This window comes from Dipodomys spectabilis, unplaced genomic scaffold (genome assembly GCF_019054845.1).
Source record: "Dipodomys spectabilis isolate Male_0828 unplaced genomic scaffold, ASM1905484v1 ptg000006l, whole genome shotgun sequence".
NCBI classification, from domain to species: Eukaryota; Metazoa; Chordata; class Mammalia; order Rodentia; family Heteromyidae; genus Dipodomys; species Dipodomys spectabilis.
In genome coordinates, this window is record NW_024870683.1 from 18,395,807 (window position 1) to 18,420,384 (window position 24,578).

Genomic DNA, 24,578 nt, shown 5'->3' on the forward strand with positions numbered 1-24,578 from the left:
ACTATCTTAGACAGTGGAAATAATATAACAATGCCAAAAATAAATCCAGCCAGGCTCATGCCTACAATTCTAGCTCCTCAGGAGGATGAGATTTGAGGATCATGGTTCAAAGCCAGCCCAGGCAGGAAAGTCTGTTAAGACTTTTATCTCCAATTAATCACAGAAAAAGCCAGAAGTGGCACTGTGGTTCAAGTGGTAGAGTGCTTTAGCCTTGAACAAAAGGAACTCAGGACAGTGCCCAGGCCCAGAGTTCAAGCCCCAGGATTGGCAAACAAATATTAAATATAAATAAATAAATAAATCCAAACAAGAACCATCATCAGTTTTTTTGTCCTTATGGAAAGAAGAGAATGGACTTCACATAATGGAAAGAAAAAAATGGCCTCTGAGGGCTATGAAGAGGCCATGTGAAGTGTCAGGGGACTCTATGGAAATCATCCCTGTCAAGAAGCAGATGAGATACCATCTCTTCCTTTTGCGCCATTCAGAAGCAAGTTGTCCTCATCTGTAAAATGCAAATCAAATCAGGACAGCTTCACTTCATACATCACTCACCTTGTACTGCTGTGAGTTTGGTGGATATAACTTCAGAGCTTCTTTATACAAGTTTTTATCTTTTATTAAATTTAGGCATTCTGAGAAGTACTCTGGTCCTGCAGAAAGAAGATGCGTGCAAACATATGCTTAATACTTTAAAAGCATAATGGACTTCATTTATAGCAGTGGTCCCAAACAAAATTACCATGCGATCTTTTTCCCTAATGTCTTGCAAAAGACTGCAAGAATCTGAATTTTTAGCAAGAATTGCTGCAGAGTCTGAGGCAGGAAAAACACAGTCTGGGACAGTGCATTATTGCTAATACTTCTATTCCATGTTTTCTCAGGCTCCTTCATGGGAATTCCCTGGGGATCTGATCAAACACTTGCTTCAGTTCTCCCTCAGTCCAGATGAATCAAATTCAAGTAAGTCTGTACCAGCCCTCATTAAGAATTGCAACTGCTCCAGAATAGGATAGGAGGAACATGGGGTGAAAGAGACCATGAATACCATCCCAGTGCTCCAGTTCTACTCCATCATTACCAATTCAAATGGTATCTTTCAGAGCCTGTGCGAGGCTGGGTCACCCACTCCAGACAAACTGAAGTTGCACTTACATGTTAGGTGACTATCAACTAGACTTAACCCAGAGGCACTGAAGTCACCTTAGCATATGACAAAGTAAAGTGAACACACAACAGCACTGTTAAGTTTGCAGCAGTGGAAACTTACTCTGTCAAAAATAAACTTTTATTGCCTGGCTCAAAGGTCTGAAGCAGTAATATACACACTAACCTCACACTTACCACATTTGCTGAGGTGGCCAATGGCTCTTTCATATCGCTTCAAGTATTTGTCTATAGTGAACCGCTGGTAATTAGTTTCCATTTTCTTAAGTGTATTAAGAAATGGAAGATACTCTTTGGGATCCTAGAAAAAAGAAGAATGGAAATCTTTATTACTTGTGATACTTACAAGCAAATATATATGTATGTATGTGTACATCAAACTGTGTACACAAACTGTGTACATAAAAACGGTGTACATAAAAGGTGTACTATGATTATAGCAATAAATCCAGAACAATGTAATTTTAAATGCTTATTATATATTGCTTATATGTCATGTAATATACAAAATCAAACAAGTTTTGGTAAAAATGCTTCCATGGATGTTTGTAGCTAGAATAAAATAGTGACTAATCTTGAAGACTTATAATAGCTTTCATAGACATAAATTACTGCACTCTTTCGTTAGAAAGAGTGCAGTAATTTAAAAGGTAGAGATCCAATGAACCCAAGTTTTTCCTAACACAACAATACACTGCTCTTTGTGCTGTTTTTATGACATTCCTCAACCTCCACTTACAAATAATGTGAGTTAAAACAAAGATATCAATATGCTCAGTTGGACACAAAACTCAGAGGCCCTGTCAGCCTAGTATTTATTGGCACTACCATCACCAGCTCTGTGCTACATCCCGTAAACTGTTTTACTTTGTTGTTGGTGGTGGTAGTTGTGGGGCTTGAACTCAGGGCCTAAGCACTGTCCCTGAGCTTTTTTGCTCAAGAATAGCGCTTTACCACTTGGAGCCACAGTTCCACTTCTGGTAGGAAATTGGAGATAAGAGTCTCATGGACTTTTCTGTCTGGGCTGGCTTTGAACTGCTATCCTCAGATCTCAGTCTCCTTAGCAGCTAGGATTATAGACATGAGTCACTGGCAACCAGGCTCTGTTTTATTTTTTACTTCCTAAAAAGAGATGCTTCCTCTTCTTTTCAGCTTTCTTCCCCACAGAGCTGAGGACCAAACTTTGCACGTGCTAGGCAAGTGTTCTTTCACTGTGCTAAGCCTACAATCCCACTCCCTATTCTTAATGCAATTTCCCATGTATGGAAAACCCCAAAATAGTAAATAATTAAATGCTCAGAATATTCAATCAAGAAAACCTGTTAAACATCCAAATAAGTACAAGGAATGCAACACAACCTTTCAACTCAGAAAACTTAATTGTAGATGGAGGCAGATTCTAATATGTGAGGGCAGGCAGCCCTCACAGCAACAGAAGCCATGAGAGCTTCTCCAGGCCCTGAAGAAGGCAAGAGTAGTTCACTAGGAAGATGCCACTGGGAAGATGCCATCTTGGCATCCTTCAATCTGGATGAGTGAAAATTAGCCAGGCAAATGGTAATGGTGGGGGCAGAGGAAGCCCTGTGGGTCCATAAGAGGCAGATATCGCATTATCTACAAAGGCATATGGAGGTTGGTGGTGGTAAGGAGTGATGAAAGAGAAACAAACATACTGCCCACCCTCCATGAGCAGAGAGAAAAACATGTGCCAAATGATGAGAACTGAAAGATGTAGAGGCCAAATCATATAAAGTGTGTAAGTAATATTATGACTCTGAACTTTATCCCATGGGCAACAATGAGCTCATGAAGAATTTTAAGCATGGGAGTGAAGATTTAATTTTCCTTATGGAAAAGATCAGTTTTAGCAACAATGAAAAAAGAACTAATCGGGAAACAGAATGAGACTGGAAACAAAGTAAAATAAACACAGATCTGTGTTGATCAAATATTTTGATTGTAGCATATACACCAAGGGGACAAAAATGGCCGCTGGAAAAAAGGACTTTGTGATACAGAACTGAGAAGAACAAGGATTACTTGATCAATTTCTCTTATAAGAGAACAGGTCATATGAATGCCTACAAACTTAGAAACAAGACAATTTTATTTTGCCTGCTCAACCTGGCAATCAATATTCTGATAAGCACAGAACTAATACAGAATGAAGCCTAGGAATGCAGGCTCTGGAGACTCACAGATCTACTTCCAATCCATATTCACAATGACACCAGACAAAATACTGCACTCTCAAAAATGGGGGTTCACACACTATGATTATATAAAAAAGACTCCAAACAGTACAAACATAATAACTCTACATACCTTCTGTGACTTCTCAGCCACCATGAGAACTAAATCAAAGTCATAGGTCCCAAGAGAATGATCATATAATTCATTAACGTCTACCAGAAGCAGCAGATATTTCAAGGCCTCTTCTGCACTTACAGCATCAGGAACTCCTGGTGCATTTTCTGTTGATGTCCAAGAAAACAGAACCATTTGGGGGAAAAAAAATCCATCAATCTAGCAACATAACCAAAAAGACAGAGTAATACATTTTCCTGAGAAAACTGGACCAAATAGAACTTTTGACTCATTCACACATGCTTTGGAGGGCAGCACTCAAAAGCATGACAAGATCTCAAACTGGTGACCAAAGAGTCACATGTTAACTCTGTAGTTACAATGACATGGTAACGACCATCTGGAAAGAGCAATGACCTTCAGGACCAATTAAACATCTAACTATAGAGAGGATCTCTACCTTGAAGCTTGTGCACTTTCTGCAGCACAAGTTCCAGCTCTGGGGTCGTCTTCTTCACATGGGATGTGAGTATTGACAGGCAGTACCTGAGGTAACAGGTGAAGAACACCACAATGAGAAGGATGAATAAACTGGACAAGAACAACCATGTACTCCTGCTGTCCCAAAGATGACAATAGTAACAGCTCCATACTTGTGGGGATTGATGTTTTCCATGGCTGCCCTCATGGCATCACAGATAAGGTCAAGTTTTTTCCCATCAGGATCTCTGGACAGATGAAGATTGCTGGTAACTGGTGGAGGGTACATGGTCTTTGTGACATCTTCTTCTCTAAGAACAAGTGTGTATACACAGGTCAGTAACTGACAGGTGGCTTCATGATCAAACTACTTACATACAACCAGCAAACTTATGAGATAATTAAAAAGGCCTTGAAAAAAATTTTAAATATTGAGAAATGAAACATTCCACGAAAGACTTGTATCATGATGTTGGTAGATGCTATATTCCTATTACCCTCAAACAGGAACAAATCAAGGTGTCCAAAATCAGAGGAATATATAAATAGATGGTCACATATTTACATAAGGGTATACCACTGAGTAGTAAAACAAAATAAACTAGTGATACATGAAAAAAAAGAAAACCCACACAACCTCAAAATCAAGTTTTTAAACACAGAAAACTGACCCATGGTGACCAACCCCTACCAGTAATTGTTTAAGGGATGGGAGAAAAGGAACTGCTTGAGAATGTGTGGGAATTCTCTAAGAATGGAATGCTCTTTAGCTTGAGAGGGTTTCAGGGTTACATGAAGCATACATTTGCTCTCACTCAGTGGATGATACACTGTGCATTTCACTACAGACAAATTTGATTAAAAAGCCAAAGTAGCAGTACATAAAGAATATACTCTAAGCCGGGCGCTGGTGGCTCACGCCTGTAATCCTAGAGATCTGAGGATCGCGGTTCAAAGGCAGGAGAGACCGTGAGACTCCTATCTCCAATAAACCACCAGAAAACCAGAAGTGGCGCTGTAGCTCAAGTGGTAGAACGCTCGCCTTGAGCTGAGGGACAGCGCCCAGGCCCAGAGTTCAAGCCCCAAGACCGACAAAAAAAAAAAAAAAAAAAGAATATACTCTAGTTAATGCTACAGAAGGTAACATACCGAGACATGGAATGCTGTCTACAAGTTACCTTGATATTTTTTCTAAAACAAGATAAATGAAGAACGGATAGACTATACATAGTGATAAAGTACACATAGGAAAACATACACTTGAGAATGTAGGTGGCAGTATAGGAAAATTCTCTCAACTTTTCCATTTCTAAAATGTTTTATTAAAAAGGTAGTAGTTGAACTTGTTGCCACACATTTATTAGTTTGAGGCCAGCATAGACTATAAGCCATTGCAAACGAAGACTCCATTTGACTTGAATCTTACAGAAAAAGGTTTTACATATATACCTAAAAATCAAATCAAATATAAACTCTGAATGATAAGTTTTAGTCATAGATAGGCAGTTTTCAAAAGAAAATGGCAAAAAACCTAGGATCTAACAACTATGGTGACAGTTAAAAATGAGCAGTTGTCTTTATTATTAGGTTTGATTTCCTTAAAAAGAGTGACAATTATGAACATGATGCTTAAGAATTATCAAAATACTTACTTTAGTTCTGTGAAAAACAAATTGATATGATTTACAGAATCTATCTGTCTTATGAAGGTTTCCACATTTTCAAGGAACACCTACCAAAAGGAAAAAAAAAAACAGTTTTAATTCAGACTACCTTAAGTGAAAAGTAAGTCAGAAAAAAATGGCAGGTGTAGACATTTACCTTTGGATTATGATCATGAATCAGATTGAGATTAATTCTCAGTTTTCTCATGCATTCAAATGCTTCTTTAAACATAAGTCTGGAGGATACAGAGATGGACAAAGATATTGCATAAAAACAAAGCCCCTGGCCCAGCTTATAGTCATGATATAAGCCAGTTATAATCAGATTACAGTTCAAATGCCAAACAATTACTGCTGGATTACTACTGAAATTATGGAATGAAAAAAACAGGTGCCACATTATTTACCATCTTAAAGATGTGATTTGGTCACCATGGCAGTTGGAAGACTAAGCCTCCCTATAGCTACCCAGCAGAAAGCCATCAGAGAATTGATATCTACTGTTTCGTTTTTGTTTTTGTTTTAAACCATACTATAGACCTTTGCAATAAAAACTTTAGTCCAAATAGATTTCTCAGAGATTTGATCACTCTTTTCATGATAGTGGAGGCTTTCCTGGGTACCAAAGGTCCCTCTGTGAATTTTAAAAGCCTTGGACTTTTTTCAATTTCATTTTAATTATCTATTTAACCATTATAATTCTATTTATGGTTTTAAAATGTAACTGAAGACACCTAGAATGAAGGATTTTCTGGACATATTTACTGTCTTTACTATCAATCACAGCAAGCAAACTAGTCACGTACACAGCACTTACTTGTCCAGCCACTTCCGAATCTGAGCTAAAACGAGGGCTCGATGATGAACAACTTCCAAGTTCCCCCTTGGCATCTTAAAATAAAACAAATAAAAAAGGTAACCCTTTTTTAGTACTGGGATTTGAACACAGGCATTCTACCACTTGAGTCATGCTCTCAGAAAACAGTAACACTGTTGTGTAGAAAAAAATTTAAGCTGCTAGAATATATAATTTTATCTAAATCTTCTTAAAAAACTAACATAATGCTATAAAATGAGCAAGCTGATAGAAGAATCTAGTTGTGCTCAGCATTTATCTTGACTTTCAAGAATAGCCTCTCTTTATTGTACGTGTGTGGGGTAAGTACTGCTATTGGAACTCACAACCTTGCACGTACGAGGCAAACATTCTTTGATTTGAGCCACTCTCACTTTGAGAAAAGCTTCCCTTTACGTGTTTGGGTGAGAGATTGTGCCAACATTTCTTTATCTAAAGCTAAAAAGAGATATAGCAACCAAGGTTTATAATAAATGATTGAAAATTAAAAAAATAAAGCCTAAAATATAACCTGTAAAAATTCTGTTTAGTATAAACTGAATGACAATCAGAAAGCTTAAATATCAGCTTACCTGTAGTATAAGTTTTGTGTCCTGGGGCACAACTGTGACAATCCGTGAGCCCCTCTCCACCTTCCGCAGAATTTCCCCATTAGCTACATGACTGCTGCACAAACCTCCCTGCAACACTAAAAATATCACTGGCTAAGCCTAAAGAATTATGACTTGACTTCTCTATTAACTGCACACAAACTACACACAATATATAAAACAAATCAAGTTCCTTTGCGCTTCTCAACCCCAAGCTTATTAGACGTCTGATAAACAATCTCATTCCTGGAACTTGCCCTCACTTACATGCACATTCACATATGTTAACTTCTCAAGAAATATAGAAAATACATGGGGAGATGTTAGTCTCTAGCTTTTTTATACAATAATCTTATCAATGGAAGAAACAGTACCAGTGTCCAAGTTAGCAGTAGTGAAATTAAATGGACATTTTAGAATAAAGAAAACATAGCCAGGCGTCGGTGGCTCACGCCTATAATCCTAGCTACTCAGAAGGCTGAGATCTGAGGATCGCGATTCAAAGCCAGTCCAGGCACAAAAGTCAGTGAGAGGGGCTGGGAAGGTGGCTCAGTGGTAGAGAGCTTGCCTTGCATGCCTGAGGCCCTGGGTTCGATTCCTCAGCACCACATAAGCAAAAAGAAAAAAAAGCCGGAAGTGGCGCTGTGGCTCAAGTGGTAGAGTGCTAGCCTTGAGCTGAAGAGCTGGGGGACAGCGCCCAGGCCCAGAGTTCAGGCCCCACGACCGGACCCAAAAAAAAAAAAAAAAAAAAGTCAGTGAGACTCTTATCTCCAATAAACCACCAGACAACTGGAAGTGGTGCTGTGGCTCAAGTGGTAGAGCGCTCGCCTTGAATGAAGAGCACAAAAACAGAGCCCAAGCCCAGAGTTCAAGTCCCATGACTGACACCCCCCCCCCAAAAAAAAAGAATAAAGAAAACATACAGTTTTGTAAACTGGTATAGAATGATTTTTGACTTAAGATATCATGTTGAAGATAGAGGATATGTAATGAAACTCTAAAGGTTTCTCTATGACTCCATGCCAAAATGCCAAAGCAGGTAAAGAATTTAAGTGAAGACAAAAGATTTTGGAACAGAGACTCTCTTCATTTTGTACACTGAAAACTCACTTTTAAATGAAGCATCCCTCAGGGGAAAACACTGGCAGGTATGGGAATGGGTTGTCAACAATAAAAATTCATCATACACTGCAAATGATGTGATATTTGATGCAACCTGGAACAAGGAAAGAGAGTCCATCCAAGTAAACGTTAGGTGTTTTACAAGGAGACAATGCTATGAAAAGGACCCAATATAAAGCCAAGCCTTGATACCTCAATGTCATTGATGAAAAAACGACACTTGTCAGTCAGACCAAGGACACATTCCTGCAAAGAAATAAAGTTGAAATTATAAGCAACACTGTTTCCAACCTGTTAAAAGTAAAAGTAATTTCATTATAGTTCTATTGCCCAATGATTTTACATGTAAGTCTTTATAATCAAGACTGGATTTAAGATATCCAGTGTGTGACAGGTTCAAAGCAAAGTGAAATATGATACCCTCCTATTCAATGGCAAGCTCTGTGGTTTCTATCTCCTCTGCTTATCTTAGACATCTCCTTTCCCATCTCACTATGTCCAGCCCAACAGTCTCTATGTTGTTTCCCTATTCTATTCTTATCCCTCTCTAACCTATGCCTCTAGTCAGACAGAAAGGATAATTAAAAATCATCAATGGCTTCCCAATACTCATTAAATAAAAAACTCAAACTCGCCAGGAATCTGTGGCTCATGCTTTTAACCCTCGCTACTTGGGAGACTGAAATTGGAATAATTATAGAGGCCATCCAGGCAGTTTTGAGAAACCCCTTCTCAATCTATAGCTAGACACAGGTACAGTGCCAAATGCATATCATCCTAAACAACATGGGAGGATGAAATTAAGAGGATCTTGGATCTAGGTCAGTCTAGTCAGAAAAGACTGAGACTCCACATCTCAACAAAAGAAACTGGTAGATGGTACATGCCTGTTATTCCAGGAACAATAAGAAGTCTAAAATAGGCAGACTGGGGCCCAGGCACATGCCTGGGCAGGAAGCAAAACCCTATTTCAAAAATAACCAGCCAAAAACCATGTAGACGGGTGGCTCACTGGTAGAACAGTTGCCTAGTAAGCAAGATATCCACACTAATTTCACTGAGTTAATTCAGTACCACCACCAAAAAAACAAAAAAAAAAGGAAGAAAATTCAAACTCCTCTGGTCTGTCATTGAGCTCTAGCCACACTCTCTGCTTTCAGTTTCTTCATTAAGATGAGTTCTTTCCAAGTTCAGGAAGTTTCTTTTTCCTTCTCTCAGGCACACTTTTCTTTCTAGGGAGAGCTTCCTTTTTCATAGCTCAGTATACACATTATCACCTCATAGCTCAACAGTTTTCCTGGATCTCTCATTATCATAGCTACTATCCTAATTACCCCTCTGCTTATTTCCTTTACTCTCCCATCAGTGGGAATAAGTGAATATATAGTGACAGAAAATCAGAAATCAATTGGATTTTGTTTGTAACCACTACATCCTACAACTCACTCAATTATAGATATTCTAATATTTAATGACAATTCATTACAATGTAACTTATTAAATTTCTCTTTCTCTCAAAGATATTTAAGCAACTTTGAATACTCCGTAAACTAGGAACAAAATTTGCCCTATGTATATTTAAATTCTTCCCGGAATTTTTTTTTTTTTTGGTCATGGGGCTTGAACTCTGGGCCTGGGCATTGTCCCTCAGCTCTTCAGCTCAAGGCAAGTGCTCTACCACTTGAGCCACAGTGCCACTTACCCTTTTCTAGTGGTTTATTGGAGATAAAAGTCTCACAGACTTTGCTTCCTGGGCTGGCTTTGAACCACGATCCTCAGATCTCAGCCTCCCGAGTAGCAAGGATTATAGGCATGAGCCACCAATGCCTGGCTTCCCTGAATTTTAAAAGGACTAATTTTCTCATTTTATAAAGTGTGGCTCAGAAAAATGAGGTAACTTCCCATTGCTGCAGAGGGATTTACAGGAGACGCAGGTCCAACTCTAAAGCCCATGTTTTCCATCCAATATTTTGTTTGCTGGGTATTTTAGGTGGTAAATTTTCCCACTGTGTTTATTTACCTCTCCTCCAATCATGGCCAATTCAGTTTGTGTACATGGATAAGGAAATCGAACAGGAAGTCCTCCAGAGTTCTTCCATGGTTCAACAACCAAAGAAGGTGACTCTGCAAGAATGCCAGATTTAGTTTACAAATAGCTGATCAAGTCTTTTGTAAAAAAGAAAAATCAGTATAAATGCTCAATAAAACACAACATGAAATTTGGATTACTTTCCAAATGTACTTCTGGAAAATCATTAGGAGGATATATTATTCACTGAAAGAGAAAACAAGAGTAGAATATACCTGTCAATTCTATACTACAGCTTAGTTTTCTAGGATAGTTAAAAAGATCTAACTGGGCTTAGGCTACAGTTCAATAGCAATAGTAAAGAGTTTGCCTTTTTTACAACGGTTTCTTGTACGAAGCCCAAATTTTAATCCTCACCATCATTAAAAAAAAAAAAGCAATTAATAACAACAACAAAAACCGACAAACTGACAAAAAAAATTGACAAAGTAACTCATAAGGGTATCTTCTCAAGAAGTAAACATTGATACATGCCATAAACAAATTCTCCTAATTGTGATACTTACCCCAAAGATATTTAAATACTTGGCCATCAGCCAGCTGTAATGCTAAAGACTTGGTCTTGGAACTGCAACACAGACTAATTATGACCCCATCCACAATCACAGATGAACTGAAAAAAGTAAAAAAAAAAAGAAAAAAGTGTGTGTACGGGGAGGATGGTTAAAGAGACAATTATTTTTAAAGGTGAAGAATTCTCACTGATTTTGCACAAAAAAAAAGCCATGTCCCTTTAGTAATACATTATTTCAATACAACACATATATAGACAGTACTATAAACATGCACATATATTTACAAATTCATGAGAATTAGCCATTCTCATAATTCTTGACAGGTACTAAAAATCAATCATAAGATCTAATAATTACAGACATGTGGGTGGATAATAAATCGTTTAATACAGTCTAAAATGTTTTACTTCATCTATTGGTACCTGCCCAACTTTTTCATATAATCATTACTGATAGAATTTGGTTTGTTATTTAGCCCCAATTCAAAAGACAGCCTTCTCGCTAAATGTCCAACAAGGACACTAGTTCTCAATTTCATTGACTAGTAGTCTAAAAGCACCCTATGCTACTAAAATCAAAAGCATAACTCCATTGTTCATAATACAGGAATAAAGGTAATACCTGACATTGAGTTGTCCTTGCTCCTTATCCTCCTCGGAAGGGGCTATAGTCAAGTGGTGAAGGACAGACTGTGGGCTAGACTGACTGTGGCTAACACCCAGAAATGTATCTTCTTCAATCCAGGTAAGAAGGCTGAGTTTCAGTGGGTTTACTTCTTGATCTTCATTATTCTCAAGCTGAATTCTGTTTGAAATATTCAAGAATATCTGATTTACAAACAAAAATCACTGAATCTTTAATATCTTTCTTGAATAAAAAAATGATCTATCACAAATACAGTCAACTCCTAATTACACAGAGAAACAAACCTGAGCTATTAACAAATACTAAAAAACATAAAAGTTTGGCTTACGAACACATTTTTGTATTTAAATTGTTTTTCAAATTCTGACATTTTTAGATTTGAAGAGAACATTCCAAGAAACTGACTAGCCAATAAAATTATCTGTTCTACTACCTATACTAATGAAGCCCAGTATCTTTCTACTGACACCAAATACCAGCACTCAGACCAAATGTCAGCAGATAAATTTGACCTTCAGTAGAACAAACCCTATCCTGGGGGCTGTGACTAATTTCAGAGACGGCTTTTATGCCTTAATCCATTCCTTTAGAGCATTTATTCACCTGATTGGGGCAGTTTTTGTCACTTCATGTAGGTACCTATAAAGGTGACTTCCTGCCTTTTAGATCCTCAGCTCCCACTAATTCAAGTCTGCTCATCCGGAACTCATGATCATTGCCATCTCTGGTTCTCACTGACACTTTCCCAGTTCTCTGTCTATCCCAAACTAATCCGAATGACTTGGCTTTATCATTCTATCCTGTTTTTTTTTTTTTTTTGGTTGGTCTTGGGGCTTGAACTCTGGGCCTGGGCACTGTCCCTGCACTCTTCAGCTCAAGGCCAGCACTCTACGGCTTGAGCCACAGCACCACTTCCCGTTTCCTAGTGCTTTATTGGAGATAAGAGTCTCACAGACTTTCCTGCCCAGGCTGGCTTTGAACTGCGATCCTCAGATCTCAGTCTCCTAAGTAGCTAGGATTATAGGCGTGAGCCACTGGTGTCTATCCATTCTTAAAAAAAAAAAACTATATTATAAATTGTTTTACTCTTTGTAATTTGCTTCATATCTCTAACAGTTTCAATCTGTGTGCTAAAGTTTAGATCTGGAATGTTTCCACAAAAGCTTTACGCTATTAGAAAGAGCCTGCCTAGCTGGGCACAGTAGCTCACAGGATTGCAGTTTGAGGCCAGTCTAGGCAAAAGCTAGTAAAATTTCATCAACACAAATCTTGATGTGGTGACATTACTCAGTCATCCCTGTCAAAAGATGCAAGACTCTACCTGAAAAAATGGCTAAAGTACAAAAACTAAAGTAAAAAAAAAAGTACAAAAAATGGCCAAAGTACAAAACAAAGAGCAGGGAGTATCACCTCAAGAGGTAGAACATTTGTCTAGCAAGCATGAGATCCTGAGTACAAATTCCAGTACTACTTTCAACTCTACAAAAAGAGCCAGGAGCTGGTGGCTCATGCTTGTAATCCTACCTACTCAGGAGGCTGAGATCTGAGGAAGGAGGTTTAAAGCCAGCTGGGGCATGAAAGCCCACGAGACTCTTAATTAACCAGCAAAAAGCCAAAAGTAGGGCTATGGCTCAAGTGGTAGAGTACTGGCCTTGAGGAAAAAAGCTCAGGGACAGTGCCTAGGCCCACAGTTTAAACCCTAGGACTGGCATAGTTAGGAAGGAAGGAAGGAAGGAAGGAAGGAAGGAAGGAAGGAAGGAAGGAAGGAAGGAAGGAAGGAAGGAAGGAAGGAAGGAAGGAAGGGAGAAAAAGAAAGAGAAAGAAAGAAAGAAAGAAAGAAAGGAAGGAAAGAAGGGAAAGAGAGAAAAAGAAAGAAACAAAGAAACAAAGAAAGAGAAAGGAAGGAAGGAAGGGAGAAAAAGAGAAAGAGAAAGAAAGAGAAAAAAAGAAAAAGAAAGAAACAAAGAAAAACAAAGAAAGGAAGAAAAGAAGGAAGGAAGGAAGGAGGAGGAGGAAAAGAGGAAAGAAGGAAGGGGAGGGAAGGGAGGGAGAGAGGGAAGGAGGGAGGAATGGGAAGGAAGGAAGGAAGGAAGGAAGGAAAAGAGAGGGGTAGAGGGAGGGAGGGAAGTAAGAAGAAAGAAACAGAGCTTAGTACAAGGTTTTCAATCCTTTAAAGGGACTATGAGTCTGGTTTCTTTGTTCTTTTTCACATCTGCTCATGAGGTAATTAAGTCTTCTCCATAACTACCACCACGATGTACTATTATGTCTCCACAGGTAATGGGGCTAATTAGTCACAGACTAAAACCTTCTAATCTGTCAAAGTACATCTCTTTTTTAAGTTCATTTTTCACAGATATGTTGTCATGGAAAGCTGATTAACACACTATAAATAAAATATGTATGTCAGTGTTCTTTAAAAACATTATACAATCCCAAAATCATACATATAAAAACATTTTTGTATATGACATATTTAAGACATATTATGTATTAAATTTTGTTCTTTGCTATACCCAATCATTTCTACTGATTTTACAATTAATTAATATAATAGGTCAGTAATTAAGACATAGACTTATAGAATTAAACCCTGGATTTTTAGTGACCAACTTCATGACCCTGGGCTAGTTACCTATCCTTTACTTTCACTTTCTTATCTGTAAGGAAATAACCAATAGGAACTATTTGTAAAAACAATTTCTCACAGAAGTAGCATTAGAATTTGATTTCTAGATCATTTTGCAAATGCCTATAGTGGACCTGAGATTCCCAATTATACCTAATTGCAATGCTGTTTCAATGTGAAAAGCATTCTAATCTCAACCTGAGAAACTCAAAATACAACAGCCAGTTCTAAAATCTAGGATGAGGCAAACACACAAGCCAAATTTGGTTGCCCATATGTCAAAACCTGTATAAACTGTTATGTAAGAGAATTCAACTCTGTCTTACCATCTTTACCTTCATCTTTCCCATGTGAATTTCCCTGGAGAACGCAGGGCTATTCTGGGAAGCCTCAGCTGTCTTACAACTCCAAGTTCCTTGACACCCACTGGAATATATGACATTCAGATAAATTAAGTGACTGGCTTCCCCAAGCAGGCTGTAAAAACAGGTCTGGCTGTTGTTATCTACTTCCTGTTCCACTCAGAGACATGCAAAGAGTTAACGGCTAACTGAATTCAGGATGAAATGCCTACTGATTCTGTTCCTACAGACCTAAGATAATTAAGAACCTACATGTATCTCTTTTCCAGATGAGGTGTTCTGAGGGGAACTTTAAATCCATTTCCACCCACAGCTCCCAGCTTCACTGTGGGATCCACACTTGGACTATCACCTAAAAAATAAAAAACACAAATACTATCATTAGAAGCTATAAATAGTTCTCCTAACACTAAGGGCAATTAATGAATTCTACAAGATAAATAAAGCAATCAAGAAAATAATCACATCTCAATTTCTTTCTTAAATTTCTGCCTAACTTTTAGCTTACCCAAAACCTTCTTTAATAACGTGTCAGCCACAGCCTGCACCAATACAGGCAACACTGCAGTAAGAGGAAGGAGAGGGACTGCTTCTCCCCCTAGCACTATTCTCTCCCTTGTCCTCAACCATCTCACAGTAACCTCACTCTCTGAACTGCTCAGCACTTGCTTGTAAGATAATATCCATTCTTAGTATCTAGCTTAATCAGGACACTGTACTCCTCACCTCAAGCCTTCTAGTGCTCTTAGTGTACGCTGAGTACAAGCCTCAAGGTTCTACAGGAGTTGCTCCATCATCATGTCTATGATCCCACTCGCCACTCTCCCCTCACTTGCAGCCACCCTGGTTTCCCGTATTTACACACGAACATCTTTGCCATTGCTTTTTCACTGTTTGCCTTTCATGTTTGCCTGGCTTCCACTCTTGATTCTCAGGTCTCTGCTAAAGCTTACCTGTACAGAGTCCTTCCCCATCGTCCAAAATACAAAGCTATCTTGCCCTAAGCCCATACTCCTGTACTTTCTCCATACCCCTATATTGCTTAATTTTTTCTATAACACTCGCCATCTGATAGGGTATATATTGCCCTGATAATGAACATATTTTTTTTTTTTAAAGCGATTTTTAAAAGTTCATGGCTAGGCCTGTAATCCTAACTATTCAGGAGGCTGAGATCTGAGGATCACGGTTTAAAGCCAGCCTAGTCAAGAACATCTGTGAGACAGAGTGGCACTGTAGCTCAAGTGGCAGAGTGCTAGCCTTGAGCTGAAGAGCTGAGAGACAGTGCCCAGACCTAGAGTTCAAACCCCAAGACTGACAAAAAAAAAAAAAGTTCATGAACTGTAATAGAATTTCACAGCATTTTTTTTTAAATAAAAAAGCCAGTGTGAAGTGGGTAATTCTCATATGGGAATTGTCACTACAGCTTTCTAGACTTTTCTCACTGGGGAATTTAAAAGGTATTTGAAACAAGTCTCCCACTGCCATATGCCAGCTTACTCTGTGACATGACCACAAAACTATCAAATAAAAACAAATTTCCGGTTTGCCAATAGGTCAAGAAAGCAACAGGAAATTATGATAGGATCATTGTAGTAAGTTATACCTGTGCTGAGATCTTTTCTGGTTCTTGGTCATGAAAATTAAAAGATCTATGACCCTATGTACCCTCAACTATAAAGCAGGAAAAGCCATTTCTGATGTAATCCCTGGGAGAGGTGAGATCAATTGAAACTATATACATAGGCAGTGAGAACAGTAAAACCTTTAAAGATGCAATAAGATGCCACATTATTTAGAGGCTTGAATGCTATTAACTGACTCTTCAAGTTCTATAAGGTAAAAGGAAGTGCTCTTATAAGCCAGGGATGCAAATGCAGGCATATTAAGTATTCTAATCCTAACAAATTCAATTAGACACTTTAAAAGTCTTAGAAACACTGTAGCTAAGCACCACATTACAATTTGCTTTTGAGTAGGAGGGGCTTAATTCAAAACATCTTGTTAACATACCACACTTATAAACAGAAATCTGGTTACTGGCATCTAGGACAGCAATGTTGTTACTCTTCTCAGGGTTTGCAGAGAATGTGACCTGATTAACTGGGTGTGGGAGCAGCAGTCTGTAGGTGCTCATGGGAGGTGGAATCACAGTCTGCCGGAAGACTGTCACCAATACTCTGTCTACAAGAGAAAAAGAAATATTAGACATATGGACAGATTCAACCTCTAAAAAAAGGTGCCTCAGCATCACTGAGGAGAGCACATAACAATTTTTGAAAATAATTTTCCTCATGGATAAGTTTAAAAATATTTTGGAAATAGGAAAATTGTGTGGCAGATGCCACTTACATCAGCTATTGTTGCCTCTAGACCAAGACTAGACTTTTAAGCTTGAGGTGCCAGAGTCTACAGAAATATGCCAAGAGGTTTGAATTCTAACTTTAAACCTGAGCCTGTAACCAAACCAGTCCAAACCAGGGTTATCAATACTTCAAAATGCATAAAGCACTTTTCTAGGTATGGATTTTGAAATAAGGTAAAACTAAGTTCTCTATACAAAACATGTAATTAATAAAATCATTATAATAACCATTATATGACTTGGTACATCAACTCACATGAAAAATCTTATAATCAAGAGCTTATGTTGTCAGCAATACGTCAACTATTAAGGTGACCACTTCACTAGTCAAGTCAGTCCTTCCCAAACCTTTCCATGTAGTTATAAAACATGAACCCAATCCTCATTTATAGGACTTGAACAAAACATACAAAAAACATCCAAGTGTTTCTATCAGGAAACAAAGCAACACAAGTACAGCAATGCAAGGGTCAATATAAGTCATATTAGGGCAAAAAGAAAAGGCAAGCACACCCACTCCCATATGGCCCTACTGTTATTTTCTCGAGAAAGGGTTAAAATCTGCAAAGTCTTCAAAGACCAGACAAATAAATATGTACAGGCCATAGACACAAGAAAATAGGGAAATAGAACAAGGAGAGAATAATTTTCCAGGATAATATATACTCCATTTAATAGTAATCCCATCCATAAATGTATATATATATATATATATATATATATATATATATATATATATATATATATATATATATATATAATATACATAATATATATAAGTAAATAGTATAATATATAATAAATAATAAAATATAATAAATATACATATTATATATATAATAAATATATATAGAGAGAGAAATATATAATATATACATATATATATAGAGAGAGAGAGGTGTAAAAAACAAACCAAACAACCCTACTGCTCTAGTCAAGCTACCATATCTGCAGGCCCTAGTCTTGGTCTCCTGTAGGTGCATAAACACATTGCCCAGCTGCTTACTTCCATCAATGACAGCCACATTTGCCAAGTCACTCGAATTATCTCCTGAGCTCCGATCAGTTGTCCAGTGCCAGTCATAGCAGAGGTAATGCCAGCCCTGACATAGAACATGTAGCCGGTATGGAGTTACCAGGTCCCACATCAAGGACACAATCTTGCTTTTCCCACTGGTGCTGAAGGGTAGGCTTTGTTTGAGATACCAGTGATAGTTTCCAACAGTCCAGAGCTGAACTGCAGGAAAAATGGAAGGAAAACTTTCAGGGAAGAGAACAGCAGACTTCATACTTTTAGAGAACAGGGGCAATTTTTGAAGTAACTCTATCCTCTTCACTAAAATAATAATAATTAGTAAAAAGTAGTTATCTGCAAAGACAATATGTCAAGCATCAATGAAGTCAGAAATACACAAATTTACTTTTACCTAGACCTTTAAATTTTATGATCATGAAAGACAGCTACTAGAAAAAGTAGCATTTAGGTGAGTTTCCCTCACAAGAAGTTGGGAAGAAGACAATTTGGCAATCGGACTCTAAGTACAGCCATGTGTCACTGAATAACAAGGACATATTAAGAGAAATGAGTTATTAGAGGATATTGTCACTGGTTGAGCATTAAACTCAATGTCATTAGCTAATATAATCTTACAGGACCACCAGCTAATAGTCTATTTTTTACTAAAATATCATTACATGGCTCATGATTGTGCTGAAACACTCAAGCTAAGATGCGGATTAATATATAATATACAACTGCAATACAAAAATAATCAAAAAAACTTCACACCATCTGCTTCTATCTACTTTCACAACTCTGATTCCACTAAAAGACTGTAATTTACAAGGCATAGGCCAAGGTGTCTCACCATAGGATTTCAGAGTGGAACTGTCTTCCCTCTGAAGGTCTTCTAGCCAAACAGCAAGCACAGAGGAATCTGCATTCCACAACAATTCATTAACCTAGTAAGGAAAAAAAAAGATCAGCAACCTTTAGCAATACATTTATTTTAAAATCTAAACAGCCCAATTTCCTACTCTCAGAAACCAAATAATCTCACCCTCCTTGGGCTGATCCCTACCTGTAAATTATTAACCTACAGTTGTTAAACAAATCTGTCCAACATAATTGGACTTAAAAATAAATGAATTATGTTTAAAGATTAGAAGAAATTAATAGCCAGGCACCTATGGCTCACACCTGTAATACTCACTCAGGAGACTGAGATGTGAGGATCATGGTTCAGAGCCAGCTCGGGCAGAAAAGTCTGCAAGACTTTTATCTTCAATTAACCACCAGAAAACTGGAAGTGGCACTGTGGCTCAAAGTGGCCAAAGCACTAGCCTTGTGCAAAATAGCTCAGGGATGGCACCCCAGGCCCTGAGTTCAAGCTCCATGATCAACAACAACAACAAAATTTAAAAACATTTTTTAAAAGGGCTGTGGTCATGAGTTAAATCCCTACTCAAACAATTGGAAAAAAAAAACTACTGAAAAAAATTATGGCTTTTCAAATAATAAAAACTAACATTTCATCCAGGTAGTGGTGGTTCGTATCTGTAATCCTTGCTACTCAGGAAGTTGAAAGGTGAGAATCAAAGCTGAAAGTCAGCCCAGAAAGACAAATTTGAGACTTTTCTCTGTCCAAATAACCAGCAAAATATTGGGAAGTGGAGGTATATAGCTCAAATAACACAGTGCTGACTTTGAGGAAAAACAAAAACAAAGGAGAGATCTGGGTCCCAATTTTAAGCTCCAGTACCTACATAAACACATACACACAAAATAACCTAGCATTTTTATTTCCTTTCTATATTTGATATAGGGAGTGTTTTTTTTTTTGGCAAAAAACTGTTTTAGAAAAACAACTCTTTGGGCTGGGAAGGTGGCTCAGTGGTAGAGTGCTTGCCTTGCATACATGAGGCCCTGGGTTCGATTCCTCAACACCACATAAGCAGGACAAAAAAAAAGCTAGAAGTGGTGCTATGGCTCAAGTGGTAGCGCGCTAGGTTGAGCTGAAGAGCTGAGGGACAGTGCCCAGACCCAGAGTTCAGGCCCAATGACCGGACCCCCCACCTCAAAAAAAAAAAAAAGAAAGAAAGAAAAAAAGAAAAACAATTCTTTTTACATAAAAAAATACCAATTAGAGAAGCCACCATTTTTATGGCTCTTTCTCTGGAGCTTCCATTTACAATCCATATCAGGTATCAACCTCCTCTTTCACTGGGAAGAATCCTTCATATTTGATGGCAAATAACTCAGATACCTACCTTAACCTCATCTTTGAGCAAAGGAAGTGTAAATTGTCCATGAAGAAGGCCATTTTTTTCAAAAAACACAACGTCCTGCTGGTTGGGTTTATCTTGTGTAGATGCAATCAAACTCCCTGAGGGTCTTAAAACAAATACACCATTATAATATCCAAAAGCTCAACTAGCTGACTTAAGAATAAAAAGAAATTCAGTGATTATTTTTCAGAAGAAATATGAAGTGAAATGTTCATCCAAGGTATTTCACCCTTAGAAGCACTGGCCCAGAAAAAAGAATGTGGGCCCAATATGCTCACAGTCTCACAGAATTGAACTGTATTTGAATCATTTTTTAAAAATAACAAATTTTAGATGGCCACCGGTGGCCCACACCTGTAATCCTAGCCACACAGGAGGCTGAGATTTGAGGATCATGGTTCAAAGCCAGCCCGAGCAGGAATGTCCGAGAAACTCTTTTCTCCAATAAACCATTCAGAAAACCAGAAGTGGCACTCTGGTTTTAGTGGTAGAGTGCTAGCCTTGAGGTGAAGATCTCAGGGACAGCACCCAGGCCCAGAGTTCAAGACCCATGACCAATCAAAAAAAATTTTACAAAGCCATTCCAATACATCCTAATAGTTATATTCTTCTTCAATTAAATTACTTCAGCAAGTAGTCCATGCTAAAAAAGGTATTTTTCTAACCTTCTCTATGAATTGAAATCATCTCCATCCTGTATTCTCATTCATCTTGGTTTCCAACATTTTATTAGGTATGTTTTTCTCTTGCTCTATCACCTAATACCCCTCACATATTATGGGAAAACAAGATGTCTCAAATCAAGACTCTTTCTGGTTTTGCATGTTATAGATGTTACTTAAATAAAAGGCATTTTTTTCTACCTATAATCTATATGCAGCCAACATGACAAGCAAATTATAACCTGCACAAGGGCACTGGTCGAAGGACATGAGAAGAAGGAGGGAGCTCAGACCAAGACCTCAGGCTCTCTGGAAAGTAGATGACCTGCTGTAGAAATTTTCAAAGGAGTCTTTTCCTAGTTCTCTGAGAAGGTACCATGTACCCCACAGAGTCTTGCAGAAAGGACTTCTCTTCAAAGCAGCATTTTCTGTTTTCTACAGGGGCTTCAAACATGTGCTATCTATAACAACAACCTTTTAAGAATAAGAGATGCAAAATGTGTGGGATCGTGTGCATGAGAGGATCTGTGAAGGGGCCCAGAATCTACTATTCAAAATGAATATATCTTGCAGGGGAAGGCAGGAGAAAGTAAGAAGACTGATACAGGCTCACAGACAAATGAAGAGACACAGATTATGTTGCATTAAAAACCTACATGAAATGGGCACTACCACCCCTATCCTGGCTCAAAGAAGCTGACAAGGTGTCTCAGGATTTCTTCTCCCACTTACTTCCAAGCCAGCACAGGTCCCAGTCCTGCCACAGGTTCACTAGTTGACTGCAAAGCAAACTCACGGTTCCACACTCTGACCTTTCGAGCTCCTGCACAAAAGATGGAGCCATATAAACAAACTAAACACATATGATAAAGGTCACCAGGTCACAGCTTTCCAGAAGATTTCTTTGTAAGTCTGTAGCCACCAGCTGACAGGCTGTAGGAAGCTGTATAAGAAGTCTCAATGGTCGCCAAATTCTTAATATCTAAAGTAGCACATCTTTTCCTTTTTTTTTTTTTTAACGTAATAAACAACTAAAAGCAAATAGAAGAAAATTTTCCTAAACCTCAATGAGGTAAAACATGTTTTGCCCTAACAAGTTATTTCCATACCTGTTTCTGGGCAAACAACACTCACAGCAAAAAACTGTCCATCTCCACGCCAGGTAACGTGTGGTCTGTGATCATCCCAGGGTAAAGCAGACTCATGCTAAAGAGAGGAATAAATATCAGTACTACTGAAGGTCTTGAAATGGTCCAGAATCAAACAAGCTTCAGCCATTAAGTATTTATCTTATACATGAAGTGATCTAGAAAACCAGCTCCAAAGGATCTTAAGGAATACTTCTAGAAGGGCTCTTACACCCAGAAATCAAGAACAAAGAAATTAAAACTAAAAGTCTTGAGTAGTAAAAATAGTGTATGGGCATTACAGCACTTTTTTTTTTTGCCAATTGTAGGACTTGAATTCAGAACCTGGTGCTACCCCTGAACAATACTGCTCAAGGCTAACACTCTGCCACTTTGAACCATGGCTCCACTTCAGCTTTTGAGTGGTTAATTGGAGTTAAGAGTCTCATGAGGACTTTTCTGGCTTTGAACCTCAATCCTCAGATCTCAGCCTCCTGAGTAGTTAGGATTACAGATGTGATCTACCAGCACCTAGCTACAGTACTTTTTTAATGAATGAAAAATCAATTATCTAAGAGAATAGGAAAACAAGACACATTGCAACCTCCTGAATCAGTGTTACTAAGCACCTGAACAATAGCCAGGCAGGCATTAACCTAAGAGAACAATATAACTTAAAAACCAGGACATGGAGGAGGTGGGGGGGAAGGATGGGAAGGGATGGGAAGGGGAACAAAGGAGGAGGCAACAATGCTTGATAAGAAATGTACTCATTATCTTGCCCATGTAATTGTAACCCCTCTGTACAGTATTTTCACAATTAAAAAATTATAAAAAAAGAAGCTAATATCCATAAAAAAAAACACCAGGACATTCCCATGAATATGCTGCTTCTTACTAACCCATATATTTTTGTTTTATAAAGGGCAACTAAATTTTCAAACCAAGACAAAGCCCTAGATCCTTTAGAAAATATTCACAACAAGAGCTAGGGCAGTCTAATGAATAGTACATTACATATTAGAATGTGATTTGCATTTCTCCCCATTATCTGAATCATTTTGTCATTAATAAAACCTAATTTGGACAATATTAGATACTTCTTAATCTAGGGGGTACAGGAGTAAAATGTCTACCCTACCCTAGAGCTTATCAGAGTTGAGAAATTTGTCTTGTTCTGAATACTACTATAGATTCCCTTTTTAATACCTTATTAGGATATAATTTAGATATTATGAAGTCTAATTTTACTTGCTCATTAAGTAAAAAAAATACTAATGTGCAAAAAACGATTTACTTGGTCAAATACCTTTCCTACCACCCTTCACTTTTGTGGTTACTCTGTAGTAAAATCATAATTAAAACAAAAAAAAAAAAATCGAGAGCAACATAAAAACCAGTTTTCCTAATTGGAACAACTATCAAATTATGGCAAGCTTGTAAGGGGAGTATCTACTCCATTTCCCTGGCCCCGGGCAGTCTGTTACTGAGTCTAGTGGACCAACAGTTTTCAAAGTGCCGAAGTAGATGCAATATGCACATTTTACTTAGAAATACAACCAGATTTTATAATTTCTTATGTTGTAAGAGCAACCACCACCATCTGATTGTATCCTCTGTGCTGTTGCTCTAGTAGCGCTTTCATTTCATATACCATTGCTTTTGACTCTGAACTCTGATAAGGGAGACATCATCCTGCCTACTTCACAGACAGAAATAATGATGCTGAGAAGTGTTAGAAAACTTCCCAATGTCACCTGGCTAATAAATGTCAAGATGGTAATATAATCTGTACTTCTTTGAACTGGGGCACTAATTTTATTCATTTTTTTAATCAATTTCTTTAAAAAATATTCATATTAAAACAAATTAAAATGTAAGAGTTTAACATTTTAACTCGATAGGAGACACAGAGCTACTTCCCTGGACACCCCAAGCATGAGATTGTGCTCATATTTCCCTGTCTTCTAGCTTATAATATTGCAAAGCATTGACTTAGATCATTAAGACATTAATATGGGGTTGGAGATTTAGCTTAGTAGAAGAGCACTTGTCTGCAATTGCAAGGCCCAGAGTTCGGTCCTCAGATCTGAAAAATTTTTTTAAAAAGATACTAATAGGTGATCTGTAGAACTTTCTAAAACAGAAAGAAGGAAAATAAAGAATTTTATCCAAAAGGAAAACTCAGAAAAAATACTGAAAAATCTGTATGTGGAGTAAAAATTTGAAAACAGGCATATGAATAATAAGCAGTGAATGCAGGGCATCAATCATTTTCAGAAAAGAAAAGAGAAGACATTAGAAGGGCTATATATGCGGTACTTCATTTCTATCCATAATATTTGCTTGAGTGATAAATACTGGTTATAATTATTCTCTGCACACACACACACACACACACACACACACAATCAAAGCAATTTAGCAATAAAAACTGAATCTTGCACCTCTAATGGCTCACATCTGTACTCCTAACTACTCAGGAGGCTGAGATCTGAGGATCACGGTTTGAATCCAGCCTGGGCAGGAAAGTCCGTGGGACTTATAATATACTATTCAGAAAAAGCCAGAAGTGGCACTGTGGCTCAAGTGGTAGAGTGCTAGCCTTGATCAAAAGAAGCTCAGGGACAGTGCCCAAGCTCTGAGTTCAAGCCTCAGGACCAGAAAAAAAATAAAAAACAAAAAACAAAAAAAACTCTGAATCTTCATG

At 37.9% G+C, this 24,578-nt stretch overlaps 1 protein-coding gene across 1 annotated transcript in view; it reads right to left on the bottom strand.

Annotated features, from left to right (window-relative positions):
* Positions 1-24,578, bottom strand: part of Elp1 (elongator acetyltransferase complex subunit 1) — a 51,036-nt gene that overhangs the window by 15,728 nt on the left and 10,730 nt on the right. Inside the window, exons 7-27 of the mRNA XM_042695568.1 lie at positions 21,851-21,947; positions 21,474-21,564; positions 20,062-20,185; positions 18,660-18,753; positions 17,798-18,028; positions 16,440-16,610; positions 14,679-14,778; positions 11,412-11,594; positions 10,782-10,888; positions 10,207-10,310; positions 8,379-8,432; positions 8,175-8,280; positions 7,047-7,162; positions 6,436-6,509; positions 5,776-5,854; positions 5,607-5,686; positions 4,128-4,265; positions 3,935-4,020; positions 3,493-3,641; positions 1,345-1,468; positions 556-653 (exon numbers count right to left, since the gene is read on the bottom strand). Of these exons, the coding sequence (XP_042551502.1) occupies positions 556-653; positions 1,345-1,468; positions 3,493-3,641; positions 3,935-4,020; positions 4,128-4,265; positions 5,607-5,686; positions 5,776-5,854; positions 6,436-6,509; positions 7,047-7,162; positions 8,175-8,280; positions 8,379-8,432; positions 10,207-10,310; positions 10,782-10,888; positions 11,412-11,594; positions 14,679-14,778; positions 16,440-16,610; positions 17,798-18,028; positions 18,660-18,753; positions 20,062-20,185; positions 21,474-21,564; positions 21,851-21,947 (2,406 nt within the window). The remainder of the gene's footprint in view (positions 1-555; positions 654-1,344; positions 1,469-3,492; positions 3,642-3,934; positions 4,021-4,127; positions 4,266-5,606; positions 5,687-5,775; positions 5,855-6,435; positions 6,510-7,046; positions 7,163-8,174; positions 8,281-8,378; positions 8,433-10,206; positions 10,311-10,781; positions 10,889-11,411; positions 11,595-14,678; positions 14,779-16,439; positions 16,611-17,797; positions 18,029-18,659; positions 18,754-20,061; positions 20,186-21,473; positions 21,565-21,850; positions 21,948-24,578) is intronic.